The sequence below is a fragment of the Pseudopodoces humilis genome, chromosome 30 (genome assembly GCF_049639895.1).
Source record: "Pseudopodoces humilis isolate 2021_Gansu_Grassland_sample_001 chromosome 30, ASM4963989v1, whole genome shotgun sequence".
Classification (NCBI taxonomy): Eukaryota; Metazoa; Chordata; class Aves; order Passeriformes; family Paridae; genus Pseudopodoces; species Pseudopodoces humilis.
In genome coordinates, this window is record NC_142229.1 from 1,556,058 (window position 1) to 1,582,140 (window position 26,083).

The 26,083-nt window shown below is 48.4% G+C and overlaps 1 protein-coding gene across 1 annotated transcript in view; it reads left to right on the plus strand.

Moving 5' to 3' along the window:
• Positions 1–26,083, plus strand: part of LOXL2 (lysyl oxidase like 2) — a 47,210-nt gene that overhangs the window by 9,485 nt on the left and 11,642 nt on the right. The window contains exons 3-6 of the mRNA XM_005530875.3: positions 1,481–1,656; positions 14,514–14,725; positions 19,819–20,038; positions 23,504–23,687. Coding sequence (XP_005530932.1) covers positions 1,481–1,656; positions 14,514–14,725; positions 19,819–20,038; positions 23,504–23,687 — 792 coding nt within the window. The remainder of the gene's footprint in view (positions 1–1,480; positions 1,657–14,513; positions 14,726–19,818; positions 20,039–23,503; positions 23,688–26,083) is intronic.

The following is a 26,083-nucleotide window of genomic DNA, read 5'->3' on the forward strand; positions in this document are numbered from 1 at the left end:
TAAAATTCCACTTGGGAGAGTGATCCTGCTGCTCTGGGGTGGCTTTCAGCAATTTTGGAGTGCTCACACCTCTAAATGTCCCATAAAAGAGCGAGTGGGGCCCGAGGGAAATTGAAAACCTGGAATGGGATCCCAAATTTGTGGATTTTGGCTCCGGAGGCAGAGCAGGAGATTTCCAAGTGAGGAAGAGGCTGTGACACCAGAAAACAAACTGGGCTGGACATGGGAGGGAAAATTCCCAGGGAAATCCCAAATCCAGGCTCTGGAGGGACTCCCTGATTATTAATTTAATATTAATTTAATATAAATATTAATGAATGATAATTAATAAGTATTGAATATGAATTAGAATTTATTATATTTAATATTGCTATTAAATAAATATAATATTTATTTAATATTTTAAATCAATATATTTCTTTGATATTTAATGAATATCTCGTAAAACTCAATGAAATACAATGATATATAAGTAAATAAATTTATTTATTTAATATTTTAAATCAGTTCTTTGATATTTGATGTATATTTCGTTCTATCAATCAAACATATCTAAGTAAATATATTTCTTTAATAATTTAAATTGATTTCTTAATGAATATATGATTCTATCAATCAATCAAATATAAATAAATATATAATTAAATAAATATTTCTTTAACATTTTAACATTTTAATATAGATTTATTGATTTCATTTTTTATAATTTTCCTATATAATCTATTTTATATTTTAATATATAATATAATAGATATTATAAAAATATATAATTTTATATATTTAAATATATATTATTATATAATGTAGTCTATAATTATATATTTTTATTTTTATATATACAATATATACATTATATATAATGTATTATAATATATATTATATATTTAATATATCAGTTATATATATATTTCTAATATTTTTTTAAATATTAAATATGTGCCTGTGCACACACTCCAAGGAATAAATGGGAATTCCAGGCTGGAAAGTGGAGCTGGAATTTTCATTTTCCAAGAGCCCCCAGACAACAGCAGCTTCCAACGCCGGTGAGAGATGTGCAAAAATCCCATTTTTCAGGTGTTTCAGGAATCTCGGAGCTGCTCCCACCCGGGATTATATGTGGATTTGATAAATCAGGAATGATTTGAGGGTGATGGGAGGACAGGGCCTAACCAGTGAAATTGGGGGCATGGAATGATTTTAATCGGAATTTTCAGCACTGATCCCTGCAGCAGCACAGGCTGGAGGTGGATTGTTATTCCCAAACGGATAAAGGATGGGAAAAGCCGTGGGCCAGAGCTTTTCCCAGTCCATCAATCCTTGAGGTGCCGCTTTATTCACCTAGATTTTCACACCAAGAGTGAGACCCAGCACTTCCCTGGAATCCCGATTCAGGGAATCTCAGTTGTGTTTTCCTTTTCTTGGAATGTCAGTTGTGTTTTCCTCTTTTTGGAGTCTCAGCTGTGTTTTTCTTCTTTTCCAGGGAAAATCTGGCTGGACAACGTGCACTGCACGGGCAAGGAGAGCAGCCTAGCTGCCTGCGGCTCCAACGGTTGGGGCGTGAGCGACTGCAAACACACCGAGGACGTGGGCGTGGTGTGCAGCGAGAAGAGGATCCCTGGCTTCAAGTTTGACAACTCCCTGATTAATCAAATTGAGGTAATTTGGGATAAAAATGATCATCCAGAGGCAGGGATGGCTGGGAGCGATGTAAGTTGTGGGTTTATTCCATGTTTATCCGGCAAGTTTCTCCGTGTTATTCATTTATTCCATGTTTATTCCATATTTATTCACATGATCAATTTATGCCGTATTATCCCATATTTATTCACATTATCAATTTATTCCATATTTATCTCTTCTATTTATTCACGTTATCAATTCATCCCATATTTATTCCCATTATCAATTTATTCCATATTTATTCACATTATTAATTTATCCCATATTTATTCATATTATCAATTTATCCCATATCATCCTATATTATCCTATGTATTTATTCCCATTATCAATTAATCCCATATTTATCTCATCATTTGGATTAAAACAAACTCCTGACTGCTCCTAGCTGGGCTGAAGAGGAAAATTCAGGTTCCAATTTCAGATTTGAAACAGTCTGAGATTTGATTTGATATTATATTATTTTATATTATTTTATATTATTTTATATTATTTTATTTTAATTATTTTTTTCATTAATCTTATTTTATTTATTATTTTATTTTCTTTATATTATTTATTTTTAAATTTTTTATTTTATTTATTATTTTATTTTATTTTAACTATAAATCATTGCAGTTCCTCAATCAAGTTTTCAAAATCAAAACCTGGTAATATTCCAAAGGATTAATTTAGAGAGGCAAAATCTGTGTTGTGCTTCCGGAACTTCCTGACTTTTTTGGTTCCAATGGACCAAAATCCTGAGTTTTCCCCCCATTTTAACTCCAGTTTGGAGCTCTCTGGGATAATGGGGGCAGCAGGAAGGGCGGGATTTGGGCTGGAATAATTCCTAATAGCTGGATTTATAGGGAAGGGATAAAAATGGAATTTTGAATCGTTTGGATAAGCAGCGATGGAGAAGCGGTGATCAAAGCATGGGAATATTTGTGGGAATGTGGGATTCCTGCTGGAAGGGAGGAAGGGAAGGTGTGGGGAAGGTTCTGGGCTCTCACTGGGAGGCTGAGGGGGAGATCTGGGGAAAGGACAGAACCAAAGGGCCTGGAGCACATCCCGGTGGGATTTCTGCAGGATAAAGCAATGTGGGAATGCTGGGCTGGAAGGGACCTGGGATGAGCTTGACAGAGGTGGGAAAAAGGGAATTTTTCCTTCAGCTCCTCAGCTCGGGGAGTTTGTGGTGCCTCGGGCACCTCCCTGTTCCTAGATTTTTCACTGTCTCAATTTCCTGGCTGCGCTTGGCCAAAATTTATGGAAAGACCCTGCTGTAAGCATTTCCCAGAGTTCCTTTTGAGCATCTAGGGAAAATCCAGGATGTGCTGCATGTTCCAGCATGGTCCCCAAGGATGAATCCCTGGGTTTGTCTGGGAGCTGGAATGGGATGAGCAGGCAGCGCTAAGCATTCCAGGGAAGGGCTGCAGCTCCAGGTTCTGAGGGATTCAGTTCCTCTTCTTGCCCTGACCTCGCTTCCCCTGGCTCAGGAGGGATCATCCTGAGCTGCTCCGTCAATGGCTCAGTTGTGTCTCAGGGAATGAGGCAGGATCATGGAACACCAGGGGTGGCTTTGGCTCCTCCAAAGCCACAGAGAGTCCTCAAAACACCTGGATGAAAATCTGGTTTAGTCTAGACAGAGGTCACCTCACCCCAAGCTGCTCCAGGAATTAATCATAGAAGCTTTGGAGGGCTCCGCTCTTCCATTAGCTCAGCACCAGGGCTGGATGACCGGAACACGTCAGATAATCAGGAATGATTTCTGGGGTGCTGGAACCTCAGATGAATCATGAGACGATTCCTGGAGCAGAAGCCTGGATGCATCAGCAGGAGGAATGGATGGAAAAGGGAGAAGTGGAATTCGTTGTCAGGAGCTGCAGTGAGTGGGATGGAAGAGCTGTTTTCCTGGGCAGAGCCTGCTGCACCCCCTGCTGCACCCCCTGCTCATCCCCTGCCTATCCCCTGCCTGCCCCGAACCGACAGAGACAGCAGGGTAAAAATAGAAATTAGGGACAAAAAACCTTCCCTGGGAGGCTGGGGAGGAGCTGGAATGGAATTCCAGAGAAACTGTGGCTGCCCCATCCCTGGAAGTGCCCAAAACCAGCATGGAGCAACCTGGAATTATTCCTGCCCGAGACAGGGGTGGCACTGGATGATTTTGAGCTCCTTTTCCCACCCAAACCATTCCAGGATTCTTTATCTTCCTGGATGATTTTAAGCTCCTTTTCCCACCCAAACCATTCCAGGATTCTGCTTCTCCCTGAATTTCATGAACCTTCCCACCACACCGCTGCTTCCATTCTGCAAAACCCAGCTGATTTTTCCTCTCCCTATAAAATAAAATCCCTGGAGCTGAAGGGTTCCTTCCCTGCTGCTTTCCTTGCAGCAGGATTAAGGCTGGAGGTGAGGAGCTGGAATGTTTAGGATGCCATCAGTGTAGCTCCTTGCACTCACAACCAGCTGTCAAGTGTTACAGCTCCTTCCCCCTCCGAGTTTTCCTTCTCTTATCTTTGCTTTATCTCCTCCGTGGGCCACAGCTGGAGCCAAAAATGAGGAGCAGGGTGGCCCAGGGGGTCACAAATCCACACCAGGGAGGTACAAAGCCTCCTGTGAAAGCGAGTTTGGAAGTCTTTGCCCTTTCCGGCATGCCCAGGAATTCTGCAGGTCATTCCTCGCATTCATCAGGGGAAACATCATCATTTGTGAGCTCCTGGGACCCTCCTGGAGCCCAGAGCTTGTCCCAGTGATGTTTTCTCTTTGGAATGAGGTGTGAGGGGGCTGGAATTTCCTCTGAGCACTGCTGTGGTCGGGACTCCCCATCAGCACTGACAGAGCAAAAGCAGCGAGATTCCAGCAGGATTCCCAGGGGATGAGATTGGTCACTTTGGCCTTCAGCTGCTGCTCAAACCAGGCTTTACTAAAATAGGCCTGGCTGGAGGTGCTAAACTGAGCTCAGGTGTTGGATCCTGCATTCCCACCCTGGTTGTGATTCCCAAATGGATCTGCTGTGTGCACAGCCTATGGATTAACAGGATTTTGGTGCCTGTGATCCCAGGGAATGGCTGGAGCTGGGCCAGGGGAGGTTTTGTTGGATATTAGGAAAGGTTTCTTCACCTTGGGGGAGGCCTTGGGCTCTTCCAGGGATCCAGGGGCAGCCAGAGCTCCTCTGGGAACTCCATCCTCGCCCTTCCCCACCCTCCCAGCCGGGAAATCCTTCCCAATACCCCACCCAAATCTCCCCTTTTCCAGTGGGAATCCATTCCCTGTGTCTCTCCCTCCATCCCTTGTCCTAAACCCCTCTCCATGTTTCTGTAGCTCATTCAGGCCCTGGAAGGCCACAACAAGCTCGCCCCAAAACTTGTGAACAATCCAAATTTCCCAATTCCCAATTTCATTTAGAAACTCTTAACTCTTTGGTGTGAATTCCCTGGGGCCAGGAAGTGCTGGGAACATGGAAAATCAGGGAATGGGAATGACCTCATGGTGACAGGACCCTGCTCGGTGACATTTTGCCCAAATCTGGCCGGGCTGGCTCAGCTCTGCCCCACGAGGAGCCCCCACTCCTTCAGAAGCAGCTCCATAACCCCTGAGCCGAGTTTGTTTTCATTGGCTGCCGGCACAGCTCCACTTCCCAGCCTGGAAAAGCTGTGGATAAGTGGGATAGGAGGAAATTTTCCATGGCCGTAAATCACTCGGCCATTCCATACACGGATGCACTCAGACGGATCCCTTCCCATTGCAGCTCGTGTTTTGAGGGTTATGTCATATCTCTTCCCACCCCTGAGCTTTTCCATCCCTTTTCCTGCTGGGAAGGGGCAGCGCTTGACCCTCTGGATCAGGCACTGAGAGCTGGGAAAATTTATTGCCAAGACACAACAAGGTCAGGGACACAGAAAAACAGAATTTAATTTAATTAAATCTCTGCAAAAGACCTCCAAGCTCATTAAGCCCAACCTCTGACCAATCAGCACCCAGACCACCCCACTCTGACCTTAGGAGCAGTTCAATGTTTGAACAGAAAAATGATCTTTAAAGGCCTTTCCAACTCAAACCCCGAAGTGTTTTGGGGGAGAGTGAGTGGTGGGAGTTGGGATGAAGAGGAGGGAGACAGGCAGGAAGGGGTTAATCCTTCTGGCAACACCACAATTCCATCCCTCCCTTGTTCAAATTCCATTTTTTTCAGTTTTCCACTCCCACTGCAGATTTCAGAGGATTTCTTGGAGGGCGGTGGAGCTGCAGAGCCTTTGCTGGGTGGCAGGAGCTCTGAAATCCAAATTCCCTGTGCGTTCCCCAAGCTGGGAATGCCATCCCCGCTTTTCCTGCAGTCACTCTCTGTTATCCCAACTCATTCAAGCCCCACCTGCAACTGCTTTCCTGGTTTTTCCAGCTATTTCAAGGCCACAGTCACTGATTCCTACCTGAATATATTCCTTAAATCAACGTACCAGAGGGATTTGATTTAACGCACTCCCCAAAACATCCTGAACAAAATATTTGCTGTCCGCCTCCTTCCTCTGTGTGCGCCCACACAGCCTTCAAATAGGCCAGGCTCTAAATATATTGAATTTCTGCAGCTTTTAGAGGCTCACAAATAGCTCTGGTACCTGAGGCCAGCCCAGGGCTTTGGCCAGACGGTGGCCAGACAGGTCTGGCTCAGCACACCAGGACCTGCTGCTATTTCTGGCCTTCATTTCCCCTCTGGGTACTTGTGAGGCACAAAAATCTCACTTCAAAGCCCAGAGGCTCAAAGGCTTTGGTTGTGCCCGGTTAAAAGCAGGATGAGCCAACCCCAGGTCTCGGCTGGATGGGATTTGGTGCAGCTTGGGATGGTGGAAGGTGTCGCAGGGTGGGATGAGGTGGGCTTTAAGGTCCTTTCCATTCCATGCTTCTGCTTAATTCCAGTTTTTTAACGAGTGGAGAAAGGCTCTGCCAGCTCCTCAGTGCTCTCAGTCAAGCCAGGCTCTGCAAAACTGATCTGGGAGGGAAGGGGGACAAGGCCGGGCTTTGTGCCTTGTCCCCAGGTAAATCTCCCTCTTTTCCAGCTTTTTGCAATGAAAATCACTGGAATCTCTGTCCCCGCTCTGGGGATTTGTCACACAGGTCACGTCCCCCGTCCCTCCCCCCGCCCCCATCCCTGTGTCCTGCAGCCCTCAGTGTTTAATTAGGAAAGTTTTATTTGCCTGTTTGTTGTGACAACAGGGTTTGAGTTTCCCTTTGCTGTAAATGTTTACTTCTCCAAACCAAAGCCCAAATGCAGCAAAATTCTGCTGCTTTGTGTGGCCGGGAGGGGCTCCAGCAGCTCCTCACCTTAGGAAAATGTTAAAATGTTAATTCAGCTGATTTGGGGGTAACCCACCGCGTTTTAGGGCTGTAGATTCAAAGTGAGTGTGACCATTTGCCTCAGTGGCTCCTTTGAGGCAGGTCAGGGTGCTGGAATCGGGGTTTGAGTTGGAAAGGCCTTTAAAGATCATTTTTCTGTTCAAACATTGAACTTCTCCTAAGGACAGCGTGGGGGGGTCTGGGTGAGAAGGTGCTGATTAGTCAGAGGTTGGACTTAATGAGCTTGGAGGTCTTTTGCAGAGATTTAATTTAATTAATTCTGTGTTCCTGACCTTGTTGTTTCTTGGCAATAAATTTTCTTGGCTTTCTGTGGGAAAATTTATTTCCGTGCCTGATCCAAACGCTTTCAGGCAGCTCAGCAGAAAGGACAGAGGGAATGACAAAGCTTTGGCCATCAGGGCTGCCAGGGACAGAGTCCTCTCTAAGCTGAGCCTGCCTTAAGTTGAGCTTGCCCTAAGCTGAGCCTCCCCAGGCTCCCCTGCTCCTGCCCTGTCCCCTCCCTGGCGTCCCCAGCCTTTCCCAGGGCTCTCCCCTCACTCTGCCTGGGCTCCACAGAGCCTTTCCCAGCTCAGCCAGGCTTTTGTCAGCCCAAATCTGCTCTGGGTTTGCTCCTAGCCCCTGAGCCTGGCTCAAACTCTGCTCCGTCATCCTTCCATGCAGCCCCAGCCCAGCTCCTGTTCCCAGGGCACCTCTGTCCCCCGGCTTTGTCCCATCCTCCCATGGTTACTTCACAGACAGGACCTTGGGGTGACTCAGAGGCTCGGCTCCAGATGTTTAAACCCAAACAGATTCTACCCATTCCCATGGATGCGAAGGAAAAGGAGTTGTTTTCCTCTGGTGGCTGAGGTTTTAGTGTAAGCGAAGCTTTTTATGATGGACAAAGTCCCTGTAGAAAGATTTTTGTGTTGTGTTGTGGGTTGGAGGAAAAAAATCAAATTCTTATTCAAGTTTCAGCCTTAATTCCTGATGTTTGGAAGCTGAGAAATCCTGGAGCTCTGTTGGGAGTGAGAAGGGATATAAATAGGTTTTATTTTAGGGGCAGTGGGATAGGTCAGGCTTGGGGAAGGAATGAGTTTGAATGGATGGTGGAGCTCTTAAAGCAGGAGGGGAATGAAAATGGAAAAGAAAAAATCCAGGGACAGAGCAGAGAGAAATCCAAATTCCAGAGTGATTCAGCACCAGCATCTGCAGCCTAGGATTTCTAGGAATGGGATCCTCTCCCTGGATTGATTCCTGAGCATCCTCAGGGCCCTTTAAAAGGAAAGGGAAGGGCTGGGTTTGGGCACAGAGGAAACCCCAAAAATTCCATCCTGGGCATCACCTGCCAGCACAAAGCAGGAGCAAATGGGGCAGGGGACTATTCCGAAAGCTGGGTGGGATTTTGCCATCGGACCCGAAGCCATGGGGAAGCGTTTGGTTCAGAGGGTGGAAACAAAAGCAGTCGAGGCTCATGTGAAAACTTTTCCGAGCCAGGAATCCTTTTGTGAAGGCTCAAAAACAAACCTTTCTCTCCAGGCTGGCCCTGACTGCCGAGGTTGTGAGTCCCCGGTTTTGTAACGGAGCTCAGAGACTCTGCCAGGGCTTTTGTGTCCCCGCTGGAGAGGAGCAGCTCTGGGGAGAGGAGTGGCTCCTGGCAAGGAAAGGATTGGGATAGAGGGATAATGTGGCCCAGCGTGGAAGAGTTTCACACATTTTCCCCTCATTTTGTAACTGATTTCTGTTGTAGGATGCTGGAAGTTCCAGCTGAGATTGTGGAATCCTGGAATGGTTTAGGTGGGAAGGGAGCTTAAATCCCATCCCCAGGGATATCCAACCTCTCCTTGGGCACTTCCAGGGATCCAGGGGCAGCCACAGCTCCTCTGGGAATTCCATCCCAGTCCCTCCCACCCTCCCAGGGAAGGATTTCTTCACAATATCCCATCCATCCCTGCCCCCTTTTATTTCAAACCACTCTCTCATCCTGTCTCTCCCTCCCTTATCCCAAATCTCCATCACATCTTTGCCTCCCATGCTTTAACCTGGAATGGTTTGGGTGGGAAGGGAGCTTCAATCCCATCCTCAGGGACACCTCCACCATCCCAGGCTGCTCCAGCCTGGCCTTGGACACTTCCAGGGATCCAGGGACAGCCACAGCTCCTCTGGGAATTCCATCCCAGCCCCTCCCACCCTCCCAGGGAAGGATTTCTTCCCAATATTCCATCCTATTCCTTCCCTCTTTTATTTCAAACCATTCCCCCATCCTGTCCCTCCCTCCCTTATCCCAAATCCCAGCTCTCCATCTTTGCCTCCCTAGAACAAGCCATGGGTTAGGCCTCAGCTTTCTCCCAGTCCCAAGAGTTTCCCTTGCTGCGGGATTTCTCTCCACGTGTCCACGAAGCACAGAGAGGGGGATTTTAGGAATCTGCTTTATCAATTAGGTGCTGTTTGCTCCCAGTTTTTCTCTGGAATCTGTTTTCACCATCAGCCCAGCTGCTGTTGGAGGAGAAACCATTCCTGCCTGGATTTGCATTATTGAACAGTGTAACAAAACCTCTGCAGCCAAAAGAAACCATTCCAATCCCAAAGAATTATTGGGAAAAAGCTCCTGGCAGCCCTTTCTGCTGGAGAACCCTCAATGTGCTTATTCTGATCCTTTGTTCTTGAATTTTCCAATATAAAGCTGATCTCTGCAGTGCCTTGAATTCTTCTCTGAGGGTTTGCTCTTTGTTCAGAGCCAGAGCAAACCCTTGAGTTGCTCCATCAAAAATTCCCTGCTCTAAACCAGCCCTGGGAAGGAAAAAGGGGATGGGATTTGGGTTGGTTTTGCTCTCAGACAAAATTCCAAAATTCCCTGCTCTAAACCAGCCCTGGGAGGGAGAGGAGGACAAGACTGGGGTTGGTTTTGCTCTCAGACAGATACTGAAAATGTTCCTCTGGTCTGTTGGAGCTATCAGGAAATGAATTCCCTCCAGGAATGAAATTTTGCCTCATTTTTTTGCTGCTTTGCTCATTTTTTTATCCTCCTTGGCAAACACAGGCCAAAAAAAAGAGAAATTCTGACAAAAGAGTTGGATGTACGAAACAGAATCCCAGGCTGGAGCAGGATTTCTTTTCATGTCTGATCAGCACCTCCGGGGGAGAGGGATGAGATGGGAGAGCTTTGTCCAGAGCCTGAGGTGGCACATTGGCCCCAGGAATGTTTTCCCAAATCCAAGAGCAAGAGGTTCCATTTGCATCTTAATTTTGACTGCTGTGAAAAAAACCAACAAGGACCCAGCCCAGTGAGTCGGGGGAAGAAATGTCCAAATGGCCAGCTTGGAAGTGGGAAATACAGGAATTTCGAGTCCTGGAGTGGGAAATTCTGGGATCTTGAGTGTTAAAGTGGGAAATACAGGGATCTCAAATGCTGGAGTAGAAAATACAGGAATTTTGAGTCCCAGAGTGGGAAGTACAGGAATTTTGAGTCCTGGAGTGGGAAATACAGGAATTTTCAGTCCTGGAGTGGGAAATGCAGGAATTTCAAGGGCTGGAGTGGGAAATACAGGGATCTCGAGTTCTGGAGCCATGGATATCCCACTCCTGCTGTGCTCAGAGCTCTTCTGGAAACAGCTGGAACAACATCTTTTGATTTGTTAAGCTGCAGAAATAATTGCAAAAATAACAGGCAAATCCCAAAGCACCTCCCAGCATTCCCAAGCTTCCCATTTTTCAAGAGGTTTTTATTTTTTTGTGTCATTGTGACTTTTCTCCTTCTCAGCTTCAGTGGGCTCTTTTCTTTCTCTGCCTGATGCTCCGATACCATAAATCCCAGAAACATTTCCAGATCCATCAAGGGCTTTGGAGCATTAAAATCCACCCTCTGCCTTGGAAAATCCATGAGGTGGAGATGCCTGGAAGCTGCAGGAATGCAGCAGGGAAGGATTGTCCCATGTTGCCCTGCTCAGTGCTCTCCCCTCTGGCAGCTGGCAGGGACAAGCTGGGATTTGGAGAACAGTGCTCCTGCCTGGCTGGAGGAGTGGGAAGAAAAGGGAAAACACAAATCTGTTGGATCAGGAGAGGAAAACCCAAATATTCCTGATGAGAACATGACAGCTTTAGAGCTGGGGGTTCTGTTGTGCTCCCTGCTGCAGGAAGGAGGTTGGAGTTGATTCCTCAGGATCCTGGATAGGATTCCCTGTTTTTTGCCTTTGGAGAAGAAGTTTGCTCTCTCTGAACCTGATTCCTGCACAGAAAGAGTTTGGGAATTGCTGCTCCCTCCCAGGAATCCTAAAGGCTGGAAAAGTTTGAGCCCAACCAAGTCCTTCGACTCCTCTGTTTGCCTTGGGGGTTTTCCAGGATTTCCACCTGGATGACATTACCTGGGATGGCCCAGCAGCAAGAGCAGGGACAGTTAATGATGAGGAAGAGGTGGAACATGGGAATGCTGATCCTGGGAAGCACCAGGCAGACGTTCAACATCTGGAATTGCCCATGACCCAAGTGGGCTGAGCTGCGGAGCAGCTTCCTCACAGAACACAGCACCTGGAGCAGCATCCCTGGCTCTGAGCTCATTCCAAGGACTGCCTGTGGCCTCCAGCAGGTCTAAATCCAAGGAAAAGGGGCAGGGCTATCCAGTGAAAACCACGTGTGGGCTTTAGCACATTGCTGGTGCTGGGTCTAGAAGGAAAATATCCCATTCCTGTGACTTTAGGGTTCAGCTTTCTCTCGATTCCAGAGCTTTCCTTGTAGGGCTGCTCCTCACCTAACTGTGGGTTTCAAACCTCAGGGCTTCCTACAGGATGGATAAATCCCACAATCATGGATGGGAAACTCCCTCTCCCACTTTCCCAGCTGCCAGTGCAAATGTCCTCCTGCTTCCCATTTTTTTCCCAGGTGCTTTTCCAGCAGAGTTTGAAGTGTTGCCTCCCTGGCCTTTGGGTTAATCTCTTTAAAAAGCTTTTATTAAAAACACTTGGAGATCTTCAGCACCCACAGCTGTTTCCAAGTGGATTTAAGGCTTTGATTACTTTTTTCTTCCTGGTGAAGAAAATGAGGCAGGGTAGGGGAAGTGGGGGAACAAGGTTCCCTCTGACAGCCCAGGGTAAACACAATTTCTCCAGCAAGGCAAAAGCTGGAAACATTTCCTAAGTTGCACCAGGGAAAAGCGAGTTGCAGGGTTTGGAAAGCAGCCTGGGGAGGCCTGGAATGCCCTGAGGCTCCGATACCTTCCTGACAGCACGTAGTCAAAAACTCCACAAGATTTTAGGAGAAACTGCCAAACTCAGGAGAAACTGTGCTGCAAACGGATTTCTCAGGCTCTACCGGAGAGGTTTCAAATCCCCTCTCACATCAGACCCTCAGAACACCTGAAATTGCATCAGATATAACAAATTTGGGTATCACAGGGGTTGTTTTTAATTCTTGAGGGCTACAAGAGCTTTCAAAACCAGAGCCCAGCCTACAAACCCAACGTGAGTAGCACTGTTGGATAAATCCTGCTTTCCAGGGGTGCTCCAGCTTGGATTTTGGAGAATTGAATTCCTGCAGCTGAGGGGGAATCAGTGATTTGTAAAACTGAGTAGTAAATGTACACAAATAAAAGACAGAAAGGGGGGAAATAAGGAAAAGCAGGGAGGAAGCCTTAAGTGTGTTGTCCAAGGTGGTGTGAGCAGGGGAGCAGAGCTGAGGAGGAGATGCCAACCCCATTCCTTGCCCCTTTCCCTGTTCCATCCCCTACCCCACTCCCTGCCCCATTTCTTGCCCCAGCAGCCTCTTTCTCTGCCTTTCCCTGGGCTCTGTTTGGTGTCTCAGCCCCTCTGAAAGCATCTGGAGAATGGATGAGCCATGGAATTTGCAGGACTGGGCAGGTCCTGCTCTGATCTCGCTGCGAGCCCTGACCAGCGGCCCATGGCCCTTTAAAGCTCTGGGCAATTTTTCTTTTCCGAGTGGCTGACTCTGAGGATTCCTCAGTTCTGATGTAACCCCTAGCAGGACCACGTGGGTTTGCACATATTTGACAAGGAAAGGGCTCCTGGAAGGGAATTCATCCATTTTTCAGAAGCTCTTTTGTAACCACTCGCCACAGAGGATCTTTTCCAGCCAGGACTTGTCCCTGGAGCTCTGCAGGGCTGGTCTGTGTCCTCAGGGAGCTTTTCCAGCCTGGATTTCTCCCTGGAGTTCTGCAGGGCTGCTTTTTGCCCTCAGGGATTTTTTTTTTCCAGCCTGGATTTGCTCCTGAGGCTCTGCAGGACTGGATTTTGCCCTCAGGGATCTTTTCCAGTCAGGATTCACCCCTGGAGTCCTGCAGGGCTGGTTTTTGCCCTCAGGAAAACTTTTCCAGCCTGGATTTTCCCTTCCAGTTTGGATTTACCCCTGGGGCTCTGCAAGGCTGGTTTGGGCCCTCAGGGAACTTTTCTAATCAGGATTCATCCCTGGAGCTCTGCAGGGCTGGATTTTGCCCTCAGGGATCTTTTCAAGCCTGGATTTGCCCCCTCCAGCCTGGATTTGTCCCTGGACCTCTGCAGGGCTGCTTTTTGCCCTCAGGGAACTCTACCAGCCAGGATTTGTCCCTGAGGCTCTGCAGGGATGGTTTTTGCCCTCACAGGGATTTTCCAGCCAGGATTTGCCCCCGGAGCTCTGCAGGGCTGGTCTGGGTCTACATGTGCCCTCATGTAGGTCCCAGATGTGAAATCCATTCAGCTTCCATGACTCACTTGCTGTCCCAGGTTGCAGAGGAGGAGTCAGAGAAATGCTGCTGTCAGCACGTTGGAATCCCAGATTCCACATGAAATCATGGCTTTGGATGAGAACCCCAAAGTCCTTCCCTGCCAGGGCTCCCAGCTCCCTGCACCCGCAATGATTCTGTGATTAAACTGGCCCTAACAAAGCTGAGCTTGCTTTATTTCCACAGGAACAGGGACTAAATTAAGGTGAAAACAGCACTTGGAATTGAAGTGACAAAGTAGATTTGTTACAGGGCTGCTTATAAAATAAATTAGAGCACTTTTTGTTTTAATGAGAAAAAGAATTCTCTTCCAGAGGATGGATTTACACAAGGTGGAAAGGTTTGTTTCATAAAATCTCAGAAAGGTTTGAGTTGGAAGGGAGCTTAAAAATCACCTCATTCCACTCCCTGCCATGGGCAGGGACGCTCCCACTATCCCAGGTTGCTCCAACCCAGCCTTGGACACTTCCAGGGATTCAGGGGCAGCCACAGCTTCTCTGGGAATTCCATCCCAGCCCCTCACAGGGACGAATTTTTCCCAATATCCCATCTAACCCTGCCCTTTGGAATCCCTCTTGTCCTGTCACTCCTCTGCCTCCCTGCTCTGTCCCTTCCTCAACACCTCGTCCTTTCTGCCCTACCTGGCCATAACTGGGCTGTGATCCCACCTGGAATTTCCAAATCCCGTTTCCCTACAATCCAGCATCATTCCCGTTTATTTTTCTCCCACATAACTTGATCACAGTTGGACTGTGATCCCACCTGGAATTTCCAAATCCCATTTCCCTACAATCCAGCATCATTCCCGTTTATTTTCCGCCCCCAGAACATGAACATCCAGGTGGAGGATATCCGTATCCGCGCCATCCTGGCCACCTACCGCAAGCGGGTCCCTGTCACTGAGGGCTACGTGGAGGTGAAGGACGAGGGCACCTGGAAGCAGATCTGCGACAAGCACTGGACTATGAAGAATTCCCGCGTGGTCTGTGGGATGTTTGGCTTCCCGGGAGAGAGAAAATACAACACCAATGTCTACAAGTAAGGGCAGGGCTTGGTGGGAGCCGCAAACATTCCTTGGGATGCTCGGGGCCTTGTTCCCAATGCAGGTTGCAGGTGGCACCGGGGACCCTGGGGTAGGAAAAGCTCTGACTGCTTCGTTCCTCCAGATGGGATTTTTCCGTCTTTGCAAATGTTTGGAATGTCCAGCGTTTCCTGGTGCAGGCAGGGGAGGCCTTTGATCCTCATCCATGGGATGCAGAGCTTGATGAGTATCAGAGTTTGACAGGGCCTGGAATGGGAGATGAGACACTTGGCCTAAGAAATGTTTTTATTTTGTTATTCCAGCTCAAGGATGAACATTTCCTCTATCAGGGATGGGCTCTGTGTGCTGGGCAGGGGCAGGGATGGGACCAAACTGCTCCCACTGTCCCAGTAAATCCATCAGCTGTGAGGAAATGGTGGAACGGTTTGGGTTAGGAGGGATTTACAGCCCATCCAGTGGCATGGCAGGGACACCTCCCACTATCCCAGTTTGCTCCAAGCTGGCCTTGGGCACTTCCAGGGGTTGAGAGGCAGACAGCTTCTCTAGGAATTCCACCCAGCCCCTCCCCACCCTCCCAGGCAGGAATTCCTTCTCCATATCCCACCTATCCCTGCCCTCTGGCAGTGGGAAGCCATTCCCCATGTCCTATCATTCCATAATGCTAACAGTCTCCAACTGCTCTCCCCATCCCTGTGCAGAAATCCAGAGGTGGGATCAGTTCTGGATGTGCTGGAAGCTCCAAAGAAGACACCTTGGAATAAAAAGAGCCTTTCTTGGGCTTCCTAGTGCCCAGGCTCCTCCTTCCCACCCGGAGTGCATTTCCTGCCTGTGCATCCCAGAAGGTGCTGGGAAAAGGATCCTCTGTGATCTCAGCGCTGCTTTTCCTCCCTAGATTTGTAGATTCCTTTAAAATGAAGGAAGAAATCAGTGATTTATAGGGAGAACACTGCATTTTCCACAGCTGCAAGCAGAAAGGTTTAGGCTGCGTTTCCTTTTCCTGAGGAGCTCTGGACTTTTTTGTTGTCATTGCTTTTGTTTGCTCTTTGTCACCAGCCCTCATCCCACACTGTTCCCAAGGAAAAACACCCTCAAGCAGATGGAAAAGAGTTTAAATGAAATTCTGTCTTGTTCCTTTGCTGTTCTGTGACCTGAGGAGTGGGAAAGCGGTGGCTGGTTCAGGGGAGGGCTGAACACTCCAGGCAGGAGCCATGGTTTTCCTGCCTGCTCCTTCTGGCCTGTGGAATTGCTGTTTCTGAGCATTCCCTCTGGATCAGCCTGGCCACATTCCGTTTCTTTCATTAGCAAGATCCTGATCCAATGGAGAGGTCCTTGGCTTGGAATAGCCCAAAGCCACACAGCAGCACAGGGAAAATCTGGAATGAAGAACCCACTGGAATTCTGTCTGCAGGATTCCCAGGGAGATGAGCAGGGGATTCATTGCCCTGGACATCAGTTTGAGGAGGGTTTGCTTCCACAAGTGCAGCACATTTCCCTCTAATCCATCCCTAAGATTCCCATCCCCTCCAGGAGCAGGGAATAAATCACCTCCAGACAGGCAAAGTAGATTTTTCCTTCTTCCAGTTGTGGCCTTTCCAAGAAAAGCATTAACTGGAGCATCTGGAGCCATCTGCCTTAAATAAAAGGGTGCTCAGGAGTTGTCCTGTCTCTTGGACGCACGGAAATGGAAAAACTGATAGGAGGTTGTTCAGCAGAAACTCAGCACTGCTGAAAATCACACTGAATTGAGCTGGAATTAGGAATATGAAGTGGTCCCAAATCCCAGCCCAGGAGATCTCTGCTGCTGAAGAGCCTCAGTGCCCCAAGACCTCCCTTCCTTTCCTTGTTTTCAGCCTTGCTGGGCTCCAGCACCCACAAATATTTTGGAAAACACGCTGAACATTATCCCAGGTTGGGAAAAAATTTGGGCTGGCATTTTATTGGATGGGAGAGGCTTGTAAAGCTTTGGCAGCTGCAGAGTTTTGTCTGTCAGCAGAGTTTAAAAGCTGAATTCTTCCTTTGGCAGCTTCCCTCTGAGTTATGGGTGGATGCATCGTGTTCAGCTAGTGTTACTGGGAAAGCTCCCACTTCTGGACTGGGAATGACCTTGGATTTGTGGTCAAGGCACTGGGATGATGACCAGTGGCACCTTCTCACCTGGGCCAGGGGATGCTTGTTCCACTTGGTTTGTTTCGGAAAGGGAAAAGCTCTTCCTGGAGCCTCCCCTCTCCCTGGAAATGTGAAGACACAGAAAAGTCCTTTCTCCTTTAATTTGAGAATCCCCTTCTCCCTGGAGCAGATCCTTCCCCGCTCCCGCTCTGCAGCCAGGAGAAAAGCTGGGATCAAGTTTCTGCTGGCCAAGGCTGCCCCTTCCCACATCCCCCCATCCCACTGCCCCCAATCCCAGCCCTGCCGAGCTCTGCTCCTGCACAAAGCTGGGAGGTGAAATGATTTGCAGATGGATCTTGCTCAAAAGAAAACAACTGACTTCATAGTTGTCCCACTGCCAGGAGTTTATTCCTGACTGCAACTCGGCCTCTGGAGCTGACAGCACAAATTATGTTCGGAAATGAAACAAATCTTAAGTGGAGTCCCTGGTCCTGTTCATTCCTCATGGTGGGTTTTATATAGGAATTGCTGTAACTCCTCCTCTTCCCAGTTCCTGCTCCAGCTAGGAAAGCAGAATTTAATGCATTTTGCTGATGGAGAGGGGAGAAATTTGGGATCAGAGAGAGGGACCTGATGCCTTTCTGCAATCTTTGTGACTTGACAAAGAAATGGTGCCAGGATCAAATGGCTACTCCCAGTTTAACCAGTCTGCTCAGCCTGTTATAAACTCAGAGGTGCTGGGCAGCTCATCACTTCAATATTTGTATTAGGAACCCTCCTGTTTTTCCCTGGAAAATTCAGGATCTGAAGGACTTTGGCAGGCCTGGCTTCTCTCCCTCCTCCCTGAGGCTGAAGGCAGCACCTTGGTAACTTCAGGAATTTCCCAAGGGTTGAACCCTCTGCTCACAGCCCTTAGGAGGAGCTCCCCAGCCTCTGCTCAGTGGGATTTGGGTGAATTTCCTGGAGTTTATGTGCAGTGATTTGTTCTCTACTTCCCAAGTCATGGAATCGTGGAATATCCCGAGTGCTCCTTATCCAACCCCTCAGCCCTTGGGCTTCACTTGTGCTTTCTTTAAAGCTTTTCTGGGATGAAAATCCCTCTCTCCTCACCAGTAGAAATGGTTTGAATTCCAGCTTGACCTGGAACTGGCCGAACTCTCCCAGCAGGAATGTTCATTCCCACCTCTGACCTGAGCAGCGTCACCCTGGGCTCCCACTGATCCCAGCTGGACCCTTCTGTGTTAAAAACGAAACATCAGCAAAGCCCTGAGTTTCTGGCTGGAAAGATCAGCTGAATTCTGCTTTTTTTACATAGACTCAGTCTGGGGACACGAGGTGGGGCTTTATTTCTCCCCAGCCTCCCGAGGACTGTTAATACCATCCAGATGTTGATGCCTCATGAAATTTCCAGGATGAGGTCATTGTTTGCTATTCTAAGGCATCCCCATCCCTGCTTCCCTAAATCAGGCTGGTTCTTGTCTGCTCTGGAGTTCATGGAGCTTTCTGGACCTGTCTGTGAAGGATGAAAATGTTCCTTCGGGTCCTCCCTTCTCTCCTGAGCACAGCTGGGAAGCGGCTGCTCTGTATTGAACCCTCCCAGGGTTTATTTTTAAGATTTTAACTCTATTCCTCTTTTCCCATCCCTTTTTTCTCCATTCAGGGAGTCCCTGACAGCTCTGCAGAGCCAGAGGTGGGTTCTGACAGCCACTTTTCCCCACAGGAGAGGCAGGGTCCATCCCTGGGATGGATCTCAGCCCTGCTTCATCCTTTTCCAGCACCGTGGGATGCAGTCGCAGCTCCCTCTCCAGCCTGGCTGGATCCATCCGCAGCCTCAGCCCGGAGAGATCGGGTTCCAGGAAGGATTAGCGGAAGGCTGGGAGCCAGCAGAGCCTGCAGAAATGCTGAGCTGGGCAGCAGAGCTCTGCCAACACAGGGGAGAAAAACGTCCCCTCAAACATCCCTGCAAAATCTAAATCCTAAAGGGAAAAAACTTGGGAAAACCTGGACCTGCCCAGCAGAGTTCCCAAAAACCCCCTCAGAAAGGCTCTTTGCTGCTCTCTGTGCTGCAGCAAATCAGAATTGCTGCTTTTTCTCCCCAAATTCCACCAGCCTCACTGTGCCATGTGTCACAGCTAATCCCTGGATCCCAGCTCTGCGTGGCAGAGATTCCTGGAATGAGGAGCAGCACCAGGATCACACGGAGCCACGTGGAGATCCCAGCAGGGCCTGGGCTCCCCTGAGCCTTCCCTGTGTTTTTAACTCCATTTTGAGGCTGACCTGACCCATATTTCCTTTCCTCTCCATTCTCCATTCCTCCCAGTTAGGATGGAGCTGGATTCCTTCCCTTCCCAGTTTATCACACGTGCCCCTTCCGCCTCAGGAGTGCCTGGAGCAGCTCCAGGAAGTTTGGGAGAGAGAAGCAGGAGCTGCTGCCAAGCCGCTCTGCTGCGAACAAGTCAGAGGGAGAATTGCTCGTGCTCTCAGAAATTGCTACCAGGTTGTCAACACAGGCCTGGAGAGGCTTTGGATTTTTCCCAATCCCAGCTGATAGCTGCTGGTCAGCAAAAGGAAAAGGTTTTTTGGGGGCTCTCCAGCCCAGTTATCTGCACAAATGCTCTTCGTCTGTTTGGAATTAGCTGATCCCTGCCTGGGGTGGGATCTGTGCTCCTGGGAATGTGACATTTGCTGGAGCTGCACCTTTGGTTCCTGCTCAGGTTTTTTAGTTCTTGCAGGGATTTATTTCCTTGAAAGTGGTTGGAATTGATGATCTTGGAGGTCTTTTCCAACCTGAATGATTCCGTTTTTAAGTGACACCTCAACAAAGTCATGGTGTGGATGAATGGATCAGCCTCCAAATAATCCCGTCCAATCCTCACTTTATCCCCAGGACGTTTTTCTTCCCAAGATTTAGCAAATTCTTTTTTTTTTTTTTTTTTTTGGTTACGTATTCCTAACTTTCCCCCCTCTCCTTGATCCCTTCCAGGATGTTTGCCAGCAGAAGGAAGCAGCACTACTGGCCTTACTCCATGGACTGCACTGGGAACGAGGCTCACATTTCCAGCTGCAAACTGGGAAACCACCTGGCGGGCTCTGGGAAGAACGGCAGCTGTGACAGTGGGATGCCTGCCGTGGTCAGCTGCATCCCCGGCCGCGCCTTCGCCCCCAGCAGCCACAACGGCTTCCGAAAGGCCTTCAGGCAGGAGGTGAGCAGGGAGCAGCCCCAGCCTGGCCTGGAATCCCAAAATGGGTTGGAAAACCCTTAAAAGTCGTCTGATCCCACTCCCAGCCATGGACACCTTCGGCTGGGTTTGTTCCAAGCTGGCCTTGGGTGCTTCCAGGGATGAGGCAGCCACAGCTTCTCTGGGAATTCTGTCCCAGGAGCTCACCACTGTCCCAGGGGAGAATTTATTCCCAGTATCTCATCTGTCCCTGTCCTCTGGCAGTGGGAAGCCATTCACTGTGTCCTGTCGCTCCAGGCCTTCCTGCCCAGCAGATTCCCAGAGCTCAGGACAGTTCCTGCAGCATCCTCTGACAGATGCAGAGAGAACCATGGAATGGTTTGGGTTGGGAGGGACCTCAAAGTCCATCCCATTCCACCCCTGCCATGGGCATCTCCCACTGTCCCAGGCTGCTCCAGCCTGGCCTTGGGCACTTCCAGGGATCCAGGGGCAGCCACAGCTCCTCTGGGAATTCCATGCCAGCCCCTCCCCACCCTCCCAGGCAGGAATTCCTTCCCAATATCCCACCTATCCTTGCCCTTTGTCAGTTTGAAGCCATTCTCTGTGTCCTGTCCCGCCAGTCCTTCCTGCCCAGCAGATTCCCAGTATCCAAGGCTGTTCCAGCAGCACTCACGGAGGGATGGGAAAATGAAATCATGGAATGGCTTGGATTGGAAGGGACCTCAAAGCCCACCCAGTGCCACTCTGCCATGGGCAGGGACAGCTCCTGCTGTCCCAGGGTGCTCCAAGCCCCATCCAGCCTGGCCTGGGACACTTCCAGGGATCCAGGGGCAGCCAAAGCTTCTCTGGGAATTCCATCCAGCCCCTCACCACCCTCCCAGGGAGGAATTTCTTCCCAACATCCCATCCAGCTGCCGATTAGGGCAGGAAGCCCCTGGGGGGTGTGACCGTTCAGCACCAACTCCCAGTGTCCTCTCTGCAATTCCCCTCTCCCTGCACACCAGGTTCCCAAATTCCAGTTTTTTCCCTCCTTCTCCTGACTCCAAAGGTTGGGAGAGCGGCTCCCAGGACAGCTGGCAAAGCTGGGAGTGAGGAGTGAGGAATTCCCTGGGTCACGTTCCTGTTGGAGCAGCTCAGTCTGAGCCAGCTGAACTCATGCCTGGCTACTGCTGGGCTGTTCCACAGGCTCTGGAATTCTGCTGGAATTTCCCTGTGGAAATCAGCTGGCACTTCCTCTACCTCCATGTCCTCAGCGAGGAAATGCCCTGGGGAGAGACTGGGAAAACACGACGAGCTTGGAAAGCTGGGTATGTTTATTCTAGTGAGGAGGAGAGAGCTGAGTGGGGCATAAATATCCCAGGAGATGCAAAAATGTTGGAAAACAAGGCTGGAATTGGTCGTTCCCAGTGTCAGGGGCTAGGAGAGGACAGTTTAACCAGCAGCAAACATAGGCTAGGTGGGTGCCAAGGGAAATTTTCCAGCTGCAGCCTTGGGATAGAGGGGAAATCTTGGTGGTTTCTCATCAAAGAATTTTGTAGATTTGTGAAACTGGGAAAATTTGGATTTTGTGGCTGTTCCTGGGTGGCTTTAGGGGGGTTCTACGGGCTCTTCCCAGGTGCCAATAACAGGATAATTATTGGTGGGAATAATGCAATCCCTGCCTGGATCCCAGACTCTTCCCTGCGCCAGAGCTTGCAGGATTTAGCTCTGGGAGGTGAAAGGTTTTGTAAATCATTGTTAATCTCCTGAGCCGCACGCGCTGCCAAGTAATTCCTTAAGCCTTTGTTTAGGCTTTGTGTGTCCTTGGTGTGACCCCAGCCTGGAGAAAGAGCTCCAGCCATGATCCCAGTCAGAAAAGCCAAGGATTTTTGGTGCTCCCAAACCTAAAGCTTTGCTCTCACCACCTCAACCCAGCTCAGCTCGGGACTGGGGAGAGGAGTGGGTGATTAACAGATAATAATTAAATATTATAAACCCAGAAATGAGTGGAACTGGAGCTGCCACTCAGCTGTCTACTTCTGACCGCAAATGCCAGATGTTTTTATTCCCCTTTTTATTTCTTATTTCATTATTATTTATTATATATAATTTCTACATTATTATTGGTCAGAACTGAGCACTCAGGCTCATGTTTTATAGGGCTTGAGCTCAGTGTTGGTCCTGGATTAAGCCAGGAGCCTGTGCTGGAGGTGTGAACAGCAAATAAACCCCTTGAGGGCAGCCAGAGCTGGGCACTGACGGGCTCAGGGCCATTCCCAACCCTCCTGCAAAGCTCCCAAGGAATATGAAAAATGTTTTTTTTCCCATTTTTTCCAGGATGGAAAAAGGATCCTAAATCCAAGCACCTGCAGAGGACTTGGATTGGGTTTTTTATTCACTGCTCACACAGGAGGTGTGACAAACAAATCCATGCTCAACAAAATCTTTCCAGATAAAAATCTCCTTTCATCCAGCACTTCTAGGCCTTGGAATTGTGTGATGGATTTTTTAAAGGTGTCTCAGGTGATTCTATGATAATTTTTAGGCCCAGATTTTCATAAATAACCCCTGTAAAGGATGGGTTTACCCATCCCACTGACCCCACTGCTGCCTTTTGCCCAACCTGGAAACGAAACTCAAGACAATTTTAGTCTCAAGTTAATTACTTACTAGTAATTACTAATTTGTAATTAAATTAGTAAGGGAGTAATAAAAAAGAGGATCTTTATTTGAAGGCCTTCAGGAGCAGTTATGGAAAGATGTCCACAAAATCTCACCCCCACAGGGATGAGTACATATTTATAGACTTTAGGAAATTAATAATTGATAAAAATAATATAATTCCTAATTAATAATTCAGAAAAAGCACTAATTAAGAGGACAAGTGGTGATGCAATTTCCAAAACCCCTTCTCTGGAGCCTTGCCTTCAGCACTGTCTGTGCTTTGTCCATAAAATGTATCTTGAAGGTTGTTCCCAGGAAGAGCCAAGATAGGACTGGGAAGGCACTCCAAGGGCTTGGAGCTCTGGAATTGTTTTGTCTTTCTGCCTAGGGAAAGGCCACAGAATTCAACAGAATTCAACAGAATTCAACAGAATTCCACAGAATTCCACAGAATTCCACAGAATGACTTGGAAGGTTGGAAGAAAACTCCAAGATCATTGAGTCCAAGCCAGCCCTAACACCAAAAACAAGACCACGGCACTGAGTGCCACGTCCAGTCTTTTTTAAACACACCCAGGGATGGTGACTCCCATTCAATGGCAGACCATTCCAATACTTTATCACCTTTTCTGTAAAAAAACTTTCTCCTGCTATCCAACCTAAATTTCCCTTGTTGCAGCCTGAGACCATGTCCTGTGCTGTGTTTGAAAAGCGCTGGGAAAACCAACTGCTGATTCAACGGGCTGCAGAGCTCCAAATGTATCTATGAGGAGCACAAAGTGATAATAAAAACCCAAAAAGGCAGAACCCAAAAGGCATCGCCACTCCTGTGTCTGTCTCTTCCAGCAACCCCTGGTGAGGCTGAAAGGAGGAGCCAACACCGGGGAAGGCCGGGTGGAGGTGCTGAAGAACGGGGAGTGGGGGACAGTGTGTGACGACAACTGGAACCTGGTGTCGGCCAGCGTGGTGTGCCGGGAGCTGGGGTTTGGCAGTGCCAAGGAAGCCATCACGGGAGCCAGGCTGGGCCAAGGTAAGCTCCACCACAGCCCAGGCAGTCCTGGTGTCAGGAAAAGTCGTCTGCGAACACCAGAGGTTTAGATCCAAATAGGAGATGGGAATCTTTGAGAGGCACAGACTTTCCAAAATGCCCCACACAGGCCCCTTCTAATGTACAACCTGTCACATTTTCCTTTTCCTATGGAATTTATGGTTCCTCCCATTCTTTCTTTCATCTCTCAGTATCCAATTTTATTTATCATCAGAGCCACAGTTTGTTTGGAATGACAAATCCCTCATTCCTTTTGCTGGTGCCCTGAATTAATGAATGTTTCCCCGCCAGGAGCATCCCATAATTCAGGGCACAGTGGATTTTTGTTGGGATGTTTCGTTTGAGGACCAGGAATTTCTTCCCTAACCTTAAGAAGTCTCTTGAGGCCAGACTGGAATTCTGTGACTTAAAAAGTTTCCCTGAAAAAAAGTCTGGGGATGATGAGTTTGACCTTTTGCTCAGGTAGCTGTTCCAGTAATTAATTCTTAATTATCTCATCTGCTGCTCTGAAATTCCCTGTGAGTTCTCCAGGACCACACCATGGTGTAATGCATTACTAGAAAGTTCCTGGCAAAAAATAAATCCTGGAGTCAGACTTCAAATGTTCCAATTTAAGAGCAGGACAGTAATTTAACTCATTATAAATAGAAGGGCATTTGAACAGCTCAGAGCCAGGTTTTGGTTTGGATTTCCTGTTTTTGGGAGTTGGTTTAAATCCCAAAATGTGGTCAAAGGCAAACTGAAACCACCTGGTGATTCCCATACCTTGTTGTTCTCGGGGTGGAAATCCAAAAAAAAAAAAAAAATTATAACCAAAAAATAAAAATAAAACAACAACTACAAAAAAACCCCACCAAACAATACACCAAACCCTTGTGGGAATGACCAAAATAAAGACACCAAGTTCTTGTTGTGAGAATAACTAAAAAAAAAGGTGCCAAACCCTTGGGAGAAGAATCAAAAACAAAAATTACACTGAACCCTTGTGAGAATAAAAGAATGAGGGAAATTTTGAGAATGAAGGAATGGGGGAAATTCCTTCAGCTTGGAGAAGGGGAGAGAAGGAAACAACACGTGGGTGTCCTGAGTCTGGGAAGCTTTAGAACATGACCAAATCCATGGGATTTGCCAAGAACCCTCTTTGTGGTGTGCTGGAATCTGCTGATGTGTTTAACGGGATGTAGGAAACAGCTTCATCATCCTGGGGGCTGCCACGTGAGGGAGGAAAACGTGGAACACGCTGTTCCTGCCCCATCCCACAGCCTGGAATCTCCCTCTGGATTCCCACACATTTCCCTTTCCTTTTTTTTTCCCCTTTCCCTCCTGCTCATCCATCAGCAGGAGCATCCCTTGGGATGGGTGATGTCCCTTCAGCAGGCAGAGTGTCACATTTTGGTTGGAAAAGGGTATTTTTTTTTGGCCCTGGGTGCACAGGGAGCTCTCAAGGCCATGTCCATGTTTACACTTCCAGTGACACCCCGGGGAATTTGGGTTTTCCAAGGGCTCTTTGGAGGAGCAGCCTCCGTGTGGGAGGTTGAATTTCACAGGCTCCCAGTGGCTGAACTGGGAGTCCCAGTTCAGACAAAGTGGGAGAGCAGTGCCCTCCACAGAGCTCAGGGTGTGGGAGGAGGAGTTACCCCACCTGGAATAAACCCACATTAATTCACCCTTATTTCCACAAAAAGAGGAGACACTGAGCACAGAGCTCAGGATGTGTTGATATCTTAGGAGGGAGAACATGGAATTAAACTCCAGGGAGTAGGTGAAGGCAAATGTTGGATGGCCAGGCCTAATGTGGGAGTTTTTAAATGCAGTGGCATGGGAGGAAATACAATTTTCCTCACATTTCATCACATTTTGGCTCCTTTTCTGTGCCCTCGTGTGCCATAATTTCCCCAAGAAGAGCGGCCCTGCCAGGGTTCTGTGGCTCAGTGAGGCCCTGCCCTTGTCCTTTCTCATCTTTGTCATCCACTGGAGTGGCTTTGCTGGGCTGGGAATGTCGGCCTGGCTCCCTCCTGCATTCCTGGAGCTTCCCCCTCCAGTTCTGGTCAGGGCTTCCTCCCCCTCAGCCCTTTGGTGGCTGCAGAATGAGCGGGAAGTGCTGCCAGCTCCAGATGGGAACCACAAACAGGATTTTAATGAGAGAGAGGCAAAAAAAAAGACAAGATTCCCATTCCCCAGCAGCCTCCCCCAGGAATGTCCTGCCAGCCTGTCCAGCTGTGGTGGGAGGGGTAGACACAGGGCTGGCCAAGGTGCCCAAACTCAGTAATTAATTGTGGGTGAAATTAAACCAAACACATTCACATCTCTGCCTTGTGCTTTCAAACCAGTTGTGGAAGTGGGAGCTGAGTTTTGCGGGAGGATCATTCCCTTCTACA